At 41.7% G+C, this 19,499-nt stretch overlaps 1 protein-coding gene across 2 annotated transcripts in view; it reads left to right on the top strand.

Annotated features, from left to right (window-relative positions):
* Positions 1-614: 614 nt before the first annotated feature.
* Positions 615-19,499, top strand: part of STOX2 (storkhead box 2) — a 71,861-nt gene continuing 52,976 nt past the window's right edge. Inside the window, exon 1 of one of the 2 annotated variants that reach the window (XM_064652609.1) lies at positions 615-1,206. In XM_064652609.1, coding sequence (XP_064508679.1) covers positions 1,041-1,206 — 166 coding nt within the window. In that variant the 5' untranslated portion in view covers positions 615-1,040. The remainder of the gene's footprint in view (positions 1,207-19,499) is intronic. The other variant, XM_064652610.1, reaches the window with a different exon arrangement.

Consider the following 19,499-nt stretch of genomic DNA (forward strand, 5'->3'; position numbering starts at 1 on the left):
AAGAGGCGGAGCGGGAGCGGGCGGGAAGGGGCCGGGTCCCCGCGGTACACGGCGCTTTGTACACGGGCGGGCGCGAGTCGGAGCCGCCCGAGGCAGCGCGGAGCCCGGCGGGACTAGCATGAGCCCGGGCGGCGGCGCGGCGCCTGGCGCTCCGGCAGCGGCTGCTCTCGGCGCAGCGGGGCGGAGGGAGGGCGGCGGGCGGGCCGGGCAGGCGGGCGGAGTGGCCGGCGGCCTCTCCGGTGGCCTCGCCCCCCGCGCCGGCCGCCCCTAGCGCGGAGCCGGCGGCGGTCCAGCGCCGGGCACAGGCGGGCGGGAGCGGGCGCCGGCCATGGCGAGGCGCGGCGCTGCCGGGGGCCGCGGGCCGCTGTCGGCCGCCCGGGCGCCGCGGGCCTGAGGAGGGCGGCGGCGACGGCGGCGCGGGGGGGTCGCGGCTGCATCCGCTGGTCCCGCGGCCGAGAGAGGCGCCTGCGGGCCCTCCCTCTTCTCCTCCTCCTCCGCTCCCTCCTCCTCCCTCTGCTCCTCCCGCCGCGCCGGGAGCTGCCGCCGCCTCCCCAGCGCCGGGCGCGCCGCGGTCGGGGTCGCAGTCGGCGGCCGCCGGGTTTTCCTCGTTTGTTTGGGCCTTTTGTGTCGCGGCTCACAGTTGGCTAAGCACGGCCGGGCTGAATCGGGCCATTGTTCGGGACCCCCGAGCTCCCACGCCGCACATCTCTCGTCCCCAGCCCCCCTTCAGCCTTCCCCCTCTCCCCCCCTTTTTTTGCCTGAGAAGCCACATAACGTGCCTTTCCTCCACGCAAATCTGGGAGCTGTAAGCCGGACCGATTGCAAATGAAGTGTAATGCATTGTGGGACGTGTGTAAAATTGGATCATTCGAGGGGGAAAAAAAAAAAAAAGGAAGGGACCTGCGGCTGGCGCCCTAGAAGAGGGAGCGGCGAGATGCGCGCAGGTTGCGCCCCGGCGGTGGCCGCGCTAGGCTGATGCCCGGCGGCGCGCACCCCTGACCCATGCTGCGGCGGGAGGAACACGCTCGGGCATCCTCAGCATGAAGAAGACGCGGAGTACGACCTTGCGGCGGGCCTGGCCTAGCTCCGACTTCTCCGACCGGGCCTCAGACCGCATGAGGTCCCGCAGCGAGAAGGACTACCGACTGCACAAGCACTTCCCCCCAGCTTTTATTTCCCAGGCATCACGGGGCTACATGACATCAGGTTTGTAACATAATTTGTTTATGCGAGGGAGCTTTATTGCGAGGCTGCTGCGGAATGTGTGTCTGGCCGGGAAGGCTGTGTTGGTGGGTACGGAGGGGAGCCTGCGATCGGGAGGCTGAGTTGTTATGAATAATGCACAAAAAAAAAAAATAGCATACATCCACCATTTTGTACCTCTGCAAGATTCACAGCAGGGTCCTCGCAATATGGTGTTTAAAATCTATTAGTCAAGCGAAATAAATATACGAGATAAACGGTTGCATCTTTCTGTCGTGGAAGGGCAGATAAAAATGACCGGCTGTGCAGAGCATGGAGCCTTTTGCTCCTTTTGTGTGTAAAAGCATGTGCTGGATATTTACTGCTGCCCCACACATTCCTCTTTAAATGCAGTTAACTCTAGTTAACTTACCGGGCTTTCGTGTTTTTCCATTTTGGAAAGGAAAAGGGTCACCTGTGATTGCAAATGCTCTTGCCTTGTTACAGGCTCTCTGGGTTTTGGCTGCACGTTTCTGCAATGGCAAAGCATGCGTTGGTGAAAATGACTGTAAACACATTTGCATTTGTTTTTTGAGGTGTAGAAGGAGGCTAGACCCGTGTATGCGGCGGAACACACACGTACATGTATATTCATTTGTCAGTTGCTTTCAAGGAAGGCCGTTGGGAAATAATGGACCAACATGTTTGTGCATGGGAAAGAGAAAGCGCAAACAAAACAAAAAACAGCTCAGGGAAAGGCAGTCGTCAGGGAGAGGCTTGGTCTCCGATGGAGAGTGCTGGTGAGATTTCGGAAAGCCTCAGTACTGTTAGTGAAATCTGCTCCATCCCGAAATGCATCTTAATGGCCTTGGAATTAAGACATTTCATAAACACCCAAAAGAAGACTTGGGAATATGCTGATCGGGAGGGGACCAGTGGCAGAAAATCCTGGAAACCTCCTTTGTTGTTCTGCTGCCTGCTTGTTGTGATGATAGGACATAATGTTTCATTATTATGATGGCAAATGCCAATTTATCACGAAGGCACGTTTTTCCCTCTGAGGCTCAATTTAGGTTGAGTAGGCAGATTCTTTTAAAGGAGAAAGGTGTTTATTATGCATTACTGAAAACGTCTCCAGCCCTGTATTCTGTTCCCCCTTCCCCATTTCTACTACAAAGGTTGAGCCAAAAATTGTGGTTGTCAGATATATGCTCACTTTCCTGTCTCTGGCCCTAATAAATGTATCTCTTTAGTCAGGATTGGTTTCTCATGTTTTAAAAATGTCTTCTGACTGTTATTTCTTTAATGCCTGTGTACAAGGCAAATAACATGCATTTTATTGAAAAATTTGCCTGTATAAGAATATTGTGCTGTTTTGGCAATATTCTGTTTTTTTCCCTTTCCTGGGAACTCACATATTGAGAGGAAATTACAAGGATAATTTTTGCTTGAACAGCTGAATGATTGTGGTGGTGAAGGGATTGATTTGTTTCGTTGGTGCTGCAAGACCTGAAAGGGGCTGGAAAGCTGAATCTGTCCATACTGCGAAGATTTTTGTTGTTCTGTGTGAATGTCCTGATATTCCCGCTGTAAGATACGCTGTGTCAGTTCTGTTGAAGTAGGTACTTTTAGGCCTTTCTTTCAGTGTGGAAGCCTGTACTGAAAAGAGAAGGAGCTCACGTGAGCGTTTTGTGCCAAGCAGTGTGGTTTTTGCTTGTTTTCAATTCTTCAGGGAAGCAGTCTGGCTCTGTGAAAGCTTTATCTTGGCAAAATTGGTACAGTCCAACCAGACAAACACCAGCAATCTGCAGGATCAGATGTGTCACCCTGAATTTTTTTACCAGATACCTGTGTCCTTGGGGGGTGGGAAGTGACACAGAATTTTAATCTGTTATGAATGTTTTGAAGTAATCTCCAGACCTTCAGAATACTTGTTTATGAATATGGAGCTCATTGATTTCAATTGCAACAACTGAAGAAGAAGGGCAAATGTGATCTTTGGTTTTACTAATTTGCTAAAGTTATTGGAGGGAGAAACACATTGAAAATTGAAATCAGCAAGTGGTTTTTGTTTTTGCTGAGGTTTTCTTGTTTTGTTTTGTTTGTTCGTTTGTTTTTAACCCAAACAACAACTTAATAGGCTTTTATCTCGAAATGCAGTTGTTCTCTCTTGATGGATAGTTTCCACATTCATTTAATTTTAAAGGATCCTTGTCCACTGCCTTTTCAAATATTAGTTTTGGGAGGAATAGCTGCTGTATCTAAACGCTTCTGACTGTTTGAAGGAAACTCTCTTCCTTGCAGGAAATCTATAGGAAGTCCTCTGGCATAAAAATTGTGGGGATCAGGAATACAAATACTTTCTTTTTCACCCAGAATGTTGTAGGGGAGAAAGTGTCCTGAAACACATGGGCTTTTCAGAAGGCTGCATACTGTTTATCCAACTATTTAACCTCATCACCATTAGCATTGTTGTGGTTCTCTTTTAATTAAATGCCTCATTGTTTGGGGTGGGGGTGGAGGGTGGGAAAGAAACCTTGAGGTTTTGCCTCAATTACTGTGCTTAGGGAAATATGGAAAAGCAGATAATCAAACAACGTTCAGTAAGATGCTGAGAAGCTTGAAAGTTAATATACAAGTATGCCTCAATGGAGCATGGAGAAGCATCTATATATTTCTTTCAGCACAGAGAAATACTGAGTAATGGTGTTGCAGTTAATGCCGTGGTGTTTTATTTGAGAAGAATACAGTCTCTAAGCAGAACATGTTTATAATGGAAGTGCAAACCTCATGGTAGAGTGGTGAAGCATACCTGATTTTAAGCAGCCTTTTCAGTAAAACTGAGTAAGGACCAGTTTGATATTTGTTTGATTTGAAGCAGCATTGGTGGCTGGCCAGTCACATTTTCAGTACTCAGGGAACAAACTGCCCATAATTATAGAAAATTGATGCAGATGCAATTCATATGAAATCTAAAGATTGTTTGACAGATGAATGGAGATGGAAGTAAGGAGGGAAAAAAGCAGACAATTTAGAAAATCACACATTTTTGCTGCTGAATAATCTCTTGATACATGCTATTAAATAGGCTGTACTCCAGGGTTTCTTTAGGCCTCCTAGCAACCACTAGGTTCAAAGGCCATGCAAGAAGTTCATTGTTCATGCAGAATATTAATTTCCCAGTGGAGGACTGTCTTGGAGAAAAAACACTGGAAAAGAAAATTACAACAATGTAGAGCTTTGACCTTGTGTGAAAAGAGACATTGAAAAGTTTGAGTCCAATAAAATTCATGCATGTTACTGAAAAAGAGGAAATATACTTGGAAGTTTTTGATAGATTGCTGCTTAATTCAAGGGAAAATAAAGAAATTATATGCAACTGCCAAGCAGGATAAAAGTTAATGAAACTTAGGAGGCCTCCAAACAGTCACATGAAATAATACGTATAGCTCTTGAAATGTTGAAAGCCTCTTTCTTTTTTTTTTCCCCCTTCTAAATAACAAAGGCAAATCCTGGATTTTGTTTTAGCAGAGAGAGGAACTGCCCCCTGTGATTGACCCAGCCATTAAATGTTACGAGAACTGAGTAGTACTCTTGAAAGAAAACTTTTTCTGCAGCCTTTCTTGAGCTGCTTCAATTGAAGATTTTGGTGTTGGAGGTGTATCGCGTCAGTTTGAGATGGAGGTGGTGTAGGGTAACAGTCTAGCACACACAGCGTGAAGGAACATCTAAAGAGCTTTCTACAAAACTAACTCCGGAGCATACTCATTTGAAGGTTACCTTCTGAAAAGTATGCAGTTACTTTATTGCTCTTTGCATACAGTTTCCTTGCAGAGGTTTCAGTCCTCCAAAGTTGAAAGGTAAAATTCAGTCTATATGTTGCCTGCTGTTACTGAAGTTTGATTACCAAGTTAAAGCAGAAGGGAAAGGAGAGAAGTATGTAACACTGCTATCCAACTGATGGTATCTATGTGCAAATTAAAATTTGTGGGAGGAAAAGATATCCTCATTCTCTCTTTCAAGGATATTCGATGAAAGGTTTAGGACAGCCTCTTCAAGCTCCTTGAACTGTAAGAAGGCTCTTGGGAGCCATTTGAGCAAATTCAAGGGTCCTGAATATTTTTTTTAAGCTTCAAACTCTAATTTTAAAAATTAATATTTGGAGATAACCATGCATGATCTGAAGAACTCAGTTTAATGTAATTGAGAAATGACAGATACAGGTAAAGCCTTGAAGCTAGTTCAGTTCTCCTGTCCCTTAATTCAGTTATCTAAAGGAATATGTTCTAGCTTGAAAGTAGCTGTATTGTAATTAATATTTAATGGAATAATCAGTATTACATCACCTTCTTTTTCTCTCAGTGTGGTATTAAGAAACACCTTCCCATTCATCTTCTTAACAGTAATGTGATTGCTTTGCCTCCCTGAATTCTGAATAGTTTTAGGTTGTCTTAGGCCAGACCCATTGCTGGGACAGTGAGAACTGAGAATGTGCAGGTGTCAATGGCTAGCAGGACTAGCTTTGCCTCTTGGCTTCTGCTCTATCTCCTTTGCTTTAGTCTGTGCCAACCTGGTGAACCCCAAGTGGGTCACTCTGTTCAGCTGCTTGAGGGGCTATGCTTACTTTATTGCTTGGAAAGTTGCTCCTGAGCTCACTGTGTCTACCAGTCCCTTTTGGCCTCTGTGGCATCCACTTAACTTGACAGAAAATTAGGAACTTTCACTGCATCCTCATCTGGGGGGAGCGTGTAAGTGTGCTCTGTCTTCACACCACAGACTTGGTGCAAGTTCATGGACCAGTCATTTTTGCACAGCTTCTAGTTCATTTTGTTTCCCCCCCCCCCTCCCCCCCCAGTTTCTTGCCTAAACGAGAACAGAAGACAAGCTTCTCTCTCCTTCCGTAGAACCCCGAATGAATGGTTTTCATTCTCGTGGTTGCACGTGCAGTGTGAACTCACGGTGCTGTGCCCATGCCAGTGTGTTATGCCACACATGTGCCTGGTCCTTGCCCACCAGATACCAAGACATTTTCTGCATATCCATGGCTTCACTTTTAGTCCAAGCTGTGGACAGTGTCCTGAGCACTGCTTGTGCAGTCAGCTGACCAAAGTGCATTTGGATACCTGTTGCTCTCCCTAGCCATTGTGACCTATGAGCAAGGGGATCCAGAGTGTCTTTTTTCTTCGTGGCATTAGAAGTAAAATCAAAGAGGAGTGGATATAAGAAAGAAACAGAAGTCTATGTGTTTGCCTGTCTTACCTGGACCTGTTCAGGTTTCTATCTCAGTTCAGAGCACTCATCCCTGCAGGGCTAAGTTTCAGGTTATTTTTCCTCCCCAGCCTCTTGTTGCTGCTTGCATTCAATGTCCCCATGTTGTCTCTGCTGCTTTGCTTGGACCTTCAGCCAGGTTGGGGTGCACAGAGGTGCTCCAGGATCAGGTCACCAAGGGGTGGCATTGGCAATTGTACAGGGGTGTCAGTCTGAGCACATTTCTAGGTGTGTTTCCAGTAGTCCTGTGACCAAGTAATTTTTCTGTATGCTCACTAGGCATCATGATAGCTACTGAAGATACAGGAAGCTCCTCTTTCAAGAATAGACAAGCGTTGAGAACAAACACAGTACTGATTCATCACAAATAGCTCCCGCTCTTACACAGGTGTAGAAGTTATACTCTGTTGGCAACATTTGATAAACCTGAAGGGTGTTGAATGTCTTGCCATTTTGGAATTGAATAGCAGCCATGTCTTTGCAAAATGCATTACTTGTTGGAGGGGGCTGAAATGTGAGGATTTTGCAGATCACCTTGAGTTAGCCCAGTGACCTGCTCAGTTGTGAGCAACAATAGGCCTTCATTTGTATGCTGGAGAGTTAATCCCAGAGTAAACTACCATCTTTGTGATAGTCTTTGAACAGTTTAAAGAGGTGTAAGTACAATCAGGTGTGAAGACTAGAAGGATGATATTTTGCTAAGCACATTGTAGAAATCCTCCAAAAATTGGGGGTTTCTTTTCAGTGTTCTGGGCAGCTTCTTTAGCGTGACTCTGCTTCATAGCCCATAGCTGGTTGTAGAATATCTCTGTGAATAGCATTAAAACAGAATCAACATCCAAATTCTGGGACATAAGTAAAGCAGCGCTGAAAAAAAATTTCAGATACTCTTGGATCCTCCTGAGCATGCTTTTACATAGTTAGAAGAGACCAGACAACATTAGAGCCATGATCAAAAATTGTGAGCTAATTTAGAGCTTGTGTGAGACTTGCTAAATAATACAATATTAATGGTGTTTGGGTTCTTTTCCTTGAAAATCATGATACTTTACATTATTTTAAATGATGAAACTACCTTTAAACTGGATATCTGATGGTTTTGGTGGTGTAGATGTGAATCTGAGCCTAGAAATATAGGTTGCCCATTGTAAGAAGTGTCTGATGAATACTTCATGCAATTCTGTCTAACCATTGGGTTTGATTTTTACCAGAAGAGGGAAAAAGAATAATGGCCATTGAAACTGAGACCCGAGTGCCTGAAGTTAAAGTGAACACTTTCAGTTATAAGTCTTTTTTCCTAGGTGAATCAGATAGGACAGGAAGCAGAAATGAGGGTTAAAAGCTTTTCTAAAAGTCTCATGAAATTGTGTTTCTGTACTTGTTTTTGCAGAATTTTTGGTATCAAGGCCAGTGGCAACCAGAGTAATCATTGGGAAAGTGCTTGAATATTGATGTTTCAGAACTCTCCCAAAACAGTATTTGTTGTTCCCGAGTGACTGCCTGTAGCTATGAGGGGGTATGAAATTTGTTTATAGCTGCTGGCTTGCTTTTTCCAGCACATTTATCAAGTTGGCTGCTCTACTGATGCTGTTTTGTATCTCACTCTTGGATGACATATAGGTGCTGGAATTATCTTGCTCAAATAGACTGTGGAGAAGAGGAGGGTGGCAGGGAAAGAAAAAAGGAAGACCTGGCTTTACAGGAAGTGTATTTGGGCACACAGCATGATGTAGTTGGGTAGAGCAGTCTAGTTCAGACAGAACCCTGGGCTGTATTGGCAGGTTTTAAACAGTCTGCAAAAGGTAACTGAAAAAAGAAAACTTGATTTTCAACAGGCTTGAATTCATTATAAAAAGGATAGCAACTCCCTTTTCCTTCCCTCAAAGAGAGATTAAAATCACTGGGTTTGAAAGTTAGGAGGTGAGGGAGGTATTCCCAGTTGTGTCAGTCATTGACTTTGTTTTCCTGGGCACTTTTAATTGTTTCTGCAGTTCTCTACACTTAGATCGTAATCTGCTCAGTAGGAGAACTGTCTCATTTGTTTTATACTGTAATATTGCCAATCACAAAAAAATCCTTTCTCAATCCAGGCCTTGAATTGGTAACTGTGGGTAAGAACAGACATCCAAAAATAGGTGCATTCAGTGTGAACAAAGCAGTCCTCATTCTGCAAGTGAAATCCTGTATTCAGATCAACATTTGGATGCCACTGTGTTCTTAAGAATTTCCCTTTTCGCCTTCCTGCAAACTGAAAAAGAGAGCCTGTTTATAATACCAGCAGTAAATGATGTGGAATGATTGTTATTCAGTACTGTTATCACTTCTACCTTGTCAACCAACTCCTCACAACCCAAAGATAGTTCTGTTTTTCAACAAATTGTAGATGATGTGATTCCTATAATTTTTAAAGTATAGGAGTGTTCGTTGTTACTTCAGTGGGAAATGCTATCTGCAGCAGATAGCTACAAATGCACAATTTATTAGAAATTTCAAGTTGTGGTATTGAAAAAACAGATCTTAATAGTTTTATTGGATTTGATAGGGTGTGAAAGCAGTAGAGGAAGAACAAACTGTTTGAGGAACTGCTTTTATTTTGTGAACTTTATGTAGGTATTTGAGTATTGTGAAAAAGAATGCATGAGAAGTTGATCGTATTTTTATTAGGTCTTTTTATTTAATGATAGTAAGAAGAGAGATAGCAGAGGCATCTTTCAAGTCTTTCATTTTGTGTCTGTCTTGTAAAGTTACTCTTAACTTTTGTTTCTCTGTGATATATTAGAGGTATATGCAGTGTGTTACATTCAGCTTTTAGGTCAATGGAAGCAGTACTGCTTCTGTTTACCGCTTTTTCAGAAGTTGTCCAGAGAGCCTAGATGAACTCTCTTCCTATCCCTCGCTGACCAGGGGTTTTATTTTGAAAAGTATGTCTAACATTAGAGTAGAACAGGTTCCCAGACACTAATTGTCACCTTCCCAGACATGATGGAGAATGCAGCTGCAGTTTGGCTGGGATGCTGGAACTGAAGGAATATGAGAATGTCATCTTGTGTTTGAGTACTGTCCTTGGGTAGTATATGTGTCTTGAGGTGCCAGTAGCGAGTAGAAATCTGCATTTAATGATCTCAAAACACCTTTTCTAGTTACAATTATCTTTCTCAGCTATATTATTTAAAGAAAAAAAAATGAATGGCTCTTTGTAGTGAATCTGAGCTTCACATTTTGAGGCTTGAAGAGTATAATAGACAATTCAGAAATACTTTCTTAATGTGGCCTGGAAAAGGCAAAGTTCAGTATGCAAGCTAAGTTCATCATAACACAGGAAGCTGTGCTGGGAGAACCTAGATTATATAAACTAGTTTGCTTGCCCATTTGTGTTCTTTTAATTTCCTCCATAATTTCCTATGAATTTCCTGTTGATGACCTGTGACCTAGTTTCGGAAGATGAACTTCTGACCATATGTGATAACATTGTAAAATGCCATAAATTGGACTGTTTATTCTGTAAGCCAGTAAAGATGATGTACCAAATTTCATTGTGGTACTTAACTTTGCCTTTTACATTTTCACAGCATTTTAGAGTGAAGTACCATTCTTCATTTTCATAGGATGTTCTAAATTCTGCTCTCCTGAGAATTTACGTTCTTGGACTGTACAGTGACCTGTTTCACTACACATAAGCCTTAAGCTAAATATTTTTTTTAAACAGAGTGAAACGGAAATTTTTTTTACAAGGTTTTCTTAAGATTTGTGTGCTTTTAGGTGTAATTACTGCATTGCTGCCTGGGGGAGTAGAGGGGACAAAAACTTCAGAGGAGAAGTTTATTGGCTTTAACATAAAATTTGGAACAGCTGTAACCCCCACCTGTAAATCGGACACGTCTGCAGCACGTCTCTTTGGAGTACATATATCTTGAAATGGTATTGGCATGGATTGTCTGCATAAGAATGGATTTGGGAATGGAAATGTTTCCATAAGAATGGAAATGTTTTCACAGAACACAGATGCAAAAAATTGTTTTCTGCATTTTTTTCCATCCAGCTCTAGTGAAGTCTCAGTTTCTGAACAACTTTTAAAATTTGGAAAGAGATAAAGCCATCTCTAAATGAAACATTTTGCAGTTTTTGTTTTTTGCTAAAATCACGAGGCATTTTCCTCTGAGTCAGTCTAAATTTCAGTCTGTATGATTATTTTGACTCCAGAATTATTCTTCAGGAACCATGAGGGTAAAATTGAGGCATCTTTTAGAACCCTCACTCTAAATATCATATTCTTAACTACCTCTTTGCACAAGAGGTTGAAGTAGCTATGTGAGGTATTGTTTATTTTAGAGCCACATGCAGTAACTTTTTATCAGGCGTGGTCTGCCATATTGCCCATTGTGCAGCACAGTAAAACATTGTTTATGTAAGTTTATTAAATTTGATATGTTGCAAGTCTGTGCTCTGTGTGAGTGCGCTAATGGTTCTACATGAGAATGCACATTGTGTGCCCCAGGGTCTGATTCTGTTCTTTAGTGGGAAAAGTGCACAACGTTTTGTTTGACTATTCAGGTGGGAAGCCTTAGCACCCAGCAGTGTTGCTTCCATGATCAATGCATGTACCCATCTCTCTTGCACATATTGTTTGCCTGGAAAAGCTGAGGAGGACTTAGCTGTAACTGCTGAGTAATGCTCCCTTTTGAGGTCTGCCTTTGAAGAAGGGCCATAGATTGGACACCTGGAGAAACTGGGGCAGGCTTACCAGAAACAAGGATGGGTGCAATGACAGAGAACAAAAAGAGGAGTCGTGGACAGAGCTGCTGTTCTACCGGAGCAGGCTTGTGTTCTTGTGTCCTGGCTGCAAGAATTATGCTTCACCTTCCCCAGTTCACCCTTAGATTTCAATTTCAGTCATTTAAGTGGCTGCATTTAATCAGGACCATCGCTCCTTCACTGGCATGTCTCTGAGCTCATTTCCGAGGCTAATAATTGATTCAGCTTTTTTTCTGCCTACCAGATGATGATCTTATTCAGTTTTCATCCCGGTGCTGATTATTCCAAATACAGCAGTACCCATGTAGCAGTACAGTACACTTGGCTTTTCGTGGTTATCCTTTCTTATGCTCTCAGTGATCCCTTTTTCACACCCACAAACAATGTATTTAAGTAAAATGAAGTGTTTCACTGTAGCTTGCATTTAGAGTTAAATCATGAAAAGGTAAGTTAAAAGAGTTGAGGTAAAAAGCTCTACCTGACTCTGTCATTGTAATTAATTCACTAAGTAATGTGGTAGTTGAACAGGATGGTGTGTATCAAGCAATAAGAAAGCACACAAAATGGTGTCAATATTGAATTTTACTCATGAGTTGGTGTCAAACCAAGCTTTGTTAATTCTAGGTATATTATAATTGTCTGATGGCACAGCTGCCCTTGGGAAGTGTCGTTTTATCTCTAATAGCAAAATATCAAACCCAGCTTTTCAGATCAGAGCATTTAACCTGTGTTGTACTCCTGAATGGATGCATGTGTGTGATTGCTGTTCATAACATTGGGAGGGCTATTTCATTATGGCAGACCAGCAGGAAGCAAAACAAAAATCTAAAACCTGCTCTGGTATACATTGCCGTGCAATGACAGTATTGGATAATTTTTTCCAGCCAGAGCTAGAAGGACTGTAAAAAATTTTCTATTTTTTTTTTTTTACCATAAGTGAGAACCTAAGAGTGGCTGTGCCAGTTAAGATCCAGGTCTGTCTTGCCCACTCTGCTGTGTCCAACTGTAACCACAAACAGGTGCCAAGGAAGTGGAAGGAGAGAGCAAGTGTGTGCTTTTCCCCCCTTCCCCCGCATGCTTCCCACCTCCAGCTGGCTCAGTTTGTTTAACAGTCCTCATCATGTTTCACTTGCAGGTTACTGTGTGACATCAGACAGTGTTTGGGGAGCGACAACTGCTCACCTTGTGTGCATTTTCAGTACTAAACTTGCATTAGGTCTCATCCTGTCCTGTTTTGTGGCTTTTTTTTGCTAATGAGGACTAAGCACACATGTGAAGAAGTTTTAAGGTTCTTGGTATTTTTGGTGGTGGAAGAGCAGATCAGCTGTTGGGTCATGAAGCAGCATTAATCCCATCTCTCCAAACACAACATATGCATTCCAGATTCCTGTAACTGGAATATTAATAGGATTCGTGTCATCACACATTCTCTTCTGAAGTCATGAAAGAAGCATTTGTTAATAATTTCTGTAATTCAGCTTATTCCTCCTTTCATTTAGTTTCCTTCCCTTAGTTCCTTCCATTCCTTTCCCTCTGAATTCTGGGTTTCGTGAGCTCTGTCTCATCTTGAAGGTGACACGTACCTAGATGAAAGGCTTGCATTAAGCAGGAGTTTCTTGTTATATCAATGCTTGACATTCCAAAAATGTCAGCTCCTGATTCAAATTGCAAGCAGGATCTGGTGCCAAGGCATTAGTTGTTTCTAAGTCTCCTGCTTATTAGTAAGTCAGAACTGCTGTTTCAAGACAAGAGTTGACCTGAGAAAACGCTGCAGAAGTGGATCCTAATGTTTCATGCCTCCAAGGTATCCCCTTTCCTTTTCTTGGAGGCGCTGGCTGGCTCACAAGATTAATCTTGGTTCAGCTAATAGCTAAAGGCCATAACTTTCCAGCATGGCTTCCTGAGCTTGTGACACATTGGGTGTCTCACTGAAAGTGCTGGTTTTTGCAGGAGCCAAATGTTCAACATCTCTGGAGGCTGATAAATTGGACCGGGCAGGTTTAAAAATCCACATACCTGGATTTTTATATGGGCCTGAACTGACCCAATCCATATTTTCAGCAAAAAGTCTGCTTTTGAAAACAGTGGTGGAATGTAGAGCTGAGTCCAGTCACCACTAGCTCTCTGCGGAGCTGCCAAAGTATCCATGAAAATTATGTCCCCAAGCCCTGTCAATTCACAGACCAGCATTATAGAAATGTTTTCTGAAATAGATTTCAGGTGCGTTGTGTAGATGTGGATGGAGACAATTGCATGTGGCAGTTCTTCCAGAGGTGGTCTGTGTTATGAACTGCACGTGGTCCAGCCCTCTCAAGGGACCCTCTGTTCACATTCAGTGATGCTCATGGGAATCATCTTTTTGATGTTTATGTACAAAATAACTGTACTGCATGTACTGAGTGGCATCATATATTCATGTTGGTTATATATCATTTTACTTTATACTTATATTCTTTTTAAGACTGCTCTCTTTAATCTCCACCCTTCTGCTGAAGGTTTTATATATTATTTGTTAATGTAACATCAGAGCACATCCATTTAATATATTTTATTTGAGGAGACTATTTTGTATACCAGTGTGAGTGTGTTTTGTTTATGCTTTGTGTACATCTGCAGGTGTTTAATTTAGTTGTGCATGCTGTTAGTAATTGTAATTGACATTGCAGATGTGTTTCCTAGCAAGAATAAAATATAAACATTGGAAAAACATGCAAATGGTAGAAAATTTGGGATGCAAAACAGTAAAAATTATTTAAAAAGTGTTGAAATTTTAATAATAGACTTCAATTTAAAAAAAAATTATTGAGGATTCACTCTCAGCTATCTTTGAATTTGTCACTTCTTGTTTCATTTGCACAAGTGTTGTTAACCACTGTTGTATCACTGAGATTCTTACAGGAGATTGACTTTTGTCCACTCCAGTCCATGATCTAATCTAATTTTAGATTAAGCACTAGTGGGTGCTTGATCAGTGTACCTCCAAAGTACCTGATTTTAGAGTCTGAAGTTGCTATTCCACAATAAAAAAAAATAGCATTTTAAATTCTAGTGTACAATAAGAACATATCAAATATCCCTTACAGGATTTCAAAACTTTATTTTGTGAACTCTTGAAAAAACATATGTGGTTTTAATCTGTATTAGCTAAGCTAGAAGCAGCAGCAAAGGTCAAATGTTAAATGTTTAATTTGGTTTCTCTAATTGTAGGGTCATTAAAAATGACCTAGTAGAGCATGGAGTCAGATTCTTCTTTGTATACTAGTACAATTCTATTGATTTTTTAACTGAGTTATTGCTAGTTTATTGTAGCGTGAGAGCAAAAGCAAGGCCTTTGAGTCCATTGCAGGCAACAGTACAGTAGTTTCTCTAGACAGAGCCAGGCAACTTGATGATGGTCAAGGGAGACCAAGGATCATTTGCAGTACGAAAATCAGCACGCTTTAGTCCAACCACATTTGTTAGTGGTGTCCATGAATTCCTAATTGTCTGATTTAAAGGGAGATAGTTACGCTGACATGGAGTAATACTATACCTGTCTTTGCAGTAGCTGTCATTAACATGAACAGTGCCACTGCTGTGGCACTGGTGCTCTCAGTCTGGTCTCACGTGTGCATGTAGGCTGGTGATCCCCTGCTTGCACATCGGCAAAAGGGACCTACCCCCTCTTGGTGCTCAGGTGGAGGCACTTATGTCCAAAGCATGTAAGTGAGGGGAGGGGAAGAACTGGAGTGTAAAGTGGCTGTTGTTGAGTATTACTTGCAGACTATCTTAAAATCAGGGTAAGGTGCCAGGTTTTGTGGTGAGATGTCATACCTTGCCAAAATATGCTGTGGTGTAACATCATAGAGTTTATCTTTCCCTCCCACGATCCTGAGCTGCACCTTGCTGTCGTTGCAATATGGCAGTCCCTTCCCCTTGATTTTACAGCAGAAAAGCAAAGTGTTCAAAGGGAGATTTCTCTGGGTGGAGGCTACAGGGCTTTCCCCAGTAGTTACTCACAACTAGCTATTAAAGTGAAAAAAAGCCAGGAAGTCTTTGTGAGCTGCGTTTTCCATTGCTTTCTCTCATAGATGATTTCTCCCTTGTGGATACTCTGATGTCTCTTTTTATGTCAGGGCTTTGGCTTCAGTCTTTCTTCAATATACCTTGTGATGGATCACCAAAACTTGTGGGAACATAAGACCTTGGAGACTCCTTCCTCTCTGTGAAGTTTGCTTGAGCCTGTCCAAGAGTAACAATGTGGAAGAACTGAGAGTGCAGGGGTAAGAGGGACAGCAGTGCCACACCACACATTCAGTCATGAAACCAGAGCCTCCAAAAAGTCTACAAACATGTCTCCTATGTGGGAACCCAACTTCCATAGCTTTTAATTTACTGTATAGTTAGATTATAGAAAAATTACAGTTAAACACGAAGCATTTTATTAAGTGCAAAAGGTATCCTAATTTCACGTTCTCTTCACTAACAAATTGACAAATTTCTTTCATATTTTCCCCCATCTCTTTCAGCAGTGGAGAGGAATAAGTTGGGTAACTGCTAGAAACCTGCAGCTATGCTCTCTTGCTCTCTGTTGCAAAGCATAAGTGCCCATTTCTACTTTGAAGCTTGGATGGTATATTTAATTTGACATCAAGGGGAACCTTGGATGTGTAAATATTAACGGAACGGGCCACAAATAAAGTTGGAACATTCAGCAGCACTTCACAACGCTGAAGTGAAATATATGAAGTGCAGTGTTAGCGAATGTTTATATAAAACATGCTACAGTATTACACTGAACAATTATACCTCTCTTATCTCAGGCACTTATCTCTGGCTAAAGCCAAGTGGCTTGCAGGTTTAAATTGCTCAGTATTTTTGAAGTCAGTGTGGTAATGAAATATGCTAAGCAACTGGGTTTTATGTGTGAGCATTTTCGGTATTTTTTTTTTTGGCCTGACTACTGTTATCTTTAAAGACACAAAAATGACACAGTGTCCTTCTGAAGACACAGAAGGAAAAGGCCAAAGTCTAATGAGTTTAATTGCAAGGGCAATGTTGGTAGTTGCACTTAAACGTTCTCTTTAGCATTTGCATCTCATTTTGGCTGTTTTTGTAAGTCTTTTGTAGAGAAATACTAACATTGTATGAGTGTAAATCCTGTGCCCCCCTCTCGTCACAGCCAGAAAGGGCTTGGATGACAGTGGGTTTGCTGTTCCCATGGTCAGGAGCAGGGTGGTGGGACTCTGAGGCCCCCTGCACAAGGAGCTGATGGCCTGCCACCAAGCCTGTCTGACCAAGCGTTTGTAAAAGGATGGAAGTAGTGCAAGCTAATTTGTTGAATGTCTCATGGCTACTGCTGTGTTGAATACTTGTAAAAGATGCCTGAAACCAGTTCAGAGCAGCAGTGAGAGTAAATCGAGGCATGGCTTTTTTATAGAGATCTAGAAATCATAATTATGCTCAGGTATTTGTTGGTATGGGTGGGTTTGTTGTGTTGCTTTTGTTCTTTGAAAAGCAAAAGACATAACCTGCTTTTGTGGCTTGTGTTCAGATGAGAAGTTCATGTTTGCTGTATAGTTTAAAATGGCAGAGATTTTTTTTCTTTTAGTGTGTGAACCACAAAAGTTGGAATCTTATGTTGCTTCTCCTCATATTCATGATTATAGAAGATGTCTCCATTGTGATTGCAGCTATAGTTTACATGGAGGAATAGCATTAGGGAACAAATGCATATTGGATTTATAGCTTTTCTTAGGATAGTTCATCAAACAAGAGCAGCCAACTCTTCTTGTGACATTAGCAAATGCTCTGTGCCTTGCCAGTAGTGCTTGAAAATACTGCAGTCTGGCTTTGGAGATCAAAGGTGGGATGTGCTTTCTAGGGGTTCTCAAAGCCTCAACAGTATGGAACAGGTGTGGAGGTGTGCTTACCATCAAGACCATAAAAACCTACATGTGCTTTTACTTGGTTTCTTTTTATTTCAAATCTAGCACTCCTGAAGTTCCTACGCTTCTCACCTTGACTAGTCAAAGGTTAACTGTTTTTCCTTCTTCACTTCTCACTCTCTTCACTCTTACCTTTCACTTCCTACATTGCAGTCAGGAATAAGTACAAAATTCAGTGTCAGAATTCCTAAAAATTCCTTAATTCCTCCATATTGGGACCAGCGAAGCCAAAGAAGTAGGTATTTCTTTTTAGTCTGATACAGGAAACCCAGCAACTTGGTGGTATTTAGTGCTGATTTGTAGCTTCTTGATGCTGCCTTCTGTGTTTAGCAGTGCTTTGCCAGGCATTGGTCAAATGGACCTCAGGTCCAATATGACATTTTAGAAATTTTGATCATGCCCCTGACTCTTGAAACAAAAAGCTTAGCATCAGTTTTACAAAGTGGAGTTAAGTCTGCCTGGAAGGAGCTGAATTGTGCTACTTAGAAGAGCAGCCAGAGAAGTGTGCATGGAGAAACAGTTCAGGAACTCTGAAGCCAAAAGTACTGATTTGGGAAGTGATTTATAAGCTGGTTTTTTGCAGGATTTATAGCCATTTTTTCTCAAAACGTCACTGACAAACCCTCCTCATACCAAGGAAGCAAACTGTATTTCAAAGACTGTGTCACCAAGAGAAAGAGATCACTTTTACTTGTTGGCATTACTGATATATTAATGGCATTCTCTAAAGCACCTTCATACATCTCAGGACCGTTGATGATCTGACAGTGAGTGGCTCTATTCTGAAATTATTTCCAGAACAAAACTTTTACCTCTTCATGTGTACTTTACCAGTAACTTTCAGATAGTTTTCTGTGACATTTGTAGGCAGTTTGACCTGTAAAAGGTCAGCAAGAATGAAGAGAATTTCAGGAAACCAGATTAAACCACTGATTTTGAGCTACTAGTATTTCTGCTTTATCTCTGGTTCTCAGTTCTCAGAGTTGAAAATCCATCTGTGCAGCAGTGGCACATTTTTACTCCTGGCCTTTACCCTGAACCCTCCTGCCTTTATCTCACCCTCACCTCTTCTGGGTGCTCTGCCCCCAGCTGCTGACCCTGCTTTCAGGAAAGAGCCCTTCCCACAACTTCGCTTTCCGCTATCGTAAAACATAGGCAGAGCTTGAAGTGCAAAGTTTGTTTTTACAAGGGAATCAAAAGAGAACTGTGACTAATCAACATAAGCAAGGTATCAAGACCTGTTCGATTTGGGAGTACAAGCAATTGCTCTTTAGCTTACTTACTGTGAATATTAAAATACTCTATTTGGAGAGAGAATATTTATGGAGGTTTTTATTATTAGGTGGTGTGCATATGTGTGTTGTCTCTGTATGGACTCATTTGCTTGTGCCCAAAAGTAGTGGTGCTTCCCTCACATGTAGTCAGGACATTTTACTGGGATCTGTACAGTGCACTCAGGCCAAGCTTAATGCAAATCAGTGTCTTCTCAGTAAAGATGCAACAAGAAGTCGTAGCAATTTTGATATATTTTCAGTTTTTCTTGCTACCTTTTTATTAAACAACAGCTTATTTTAAAAATCAAAACCAACGTTGTGCACCGATCATTAACATGAATAATTTTGTTATTTTTGGGTAAGTTTTTTTCTTGGTTTTGCTGATTTGAAGCCTTAGGGTTTGGGGGAGAGATGAGGTAATTGTATTTATTGTTTGCACAAGCAATGTAATATTTTTTCTGGAGATGACAGTGGTATGTTCAAGTAACGGTTTAAAACTATTTAAAGACAAATACATGTTTGGTGTGTAAAAGTCACTAACCAAAATCTGTAGTAAAATTATCTTGAATTTGTTGACCTAACTTTATGTAGCAGATAGCAAAGAAGTTTAATCCCAGAAATATAAATTCTGATGAATTCTGATGATCTGGATGCTACCGTTCCCCCATTTTTAAGTCATTCATTAAAAAGAAGGAAAAGAAAAAAGAAACTAAAGGTTAAGGTCAAAATATTCTGACTTTCAATCTAGTCATTCTTCTGGGCAAAAAAATACTACTCTTTTTAGGTCACGTGGCTCACTTCTGTTGCATTTAGGTTCCAGTGGCAAGAGTACTTGTTCTAATTTAGTGCATTCAAGATTTTAAAGTAGTTTAGTCAGACTTTTATGTTTGAACTAAAATAAATAGGCATATGGCAAGTGGAAGAACATGTAGTCACTTGGCTGCCTCAAAATTCTTTCGAGGTCAAGAATTTGAAAACAGGAACCTATAGTGCAGTTTGTGAGCACAATAGGAACAGCTGGTGCTCAGCACTTTTGAAAATGAGGTCACTTTATTCTTGGTGGAAATGTGCAAAATGGGTCATCTGGGCATAGGCT

This window comes from Pseudopipra pipra, chromosome 4, assembly GCF_036250125.1.
Source record: "Pseudopipra pipra isolate bDixPip1 chromosome 4, bDixPip1.hap1, whole genome shotgun sequence".
NCBI classification, from domain to species: domain Eukaryota; kingdom Metazoa; phylum Chordata; class Aves; order Passeriformes; family Pipridae; genus Pseudopipra; species Pseudopipra pipra.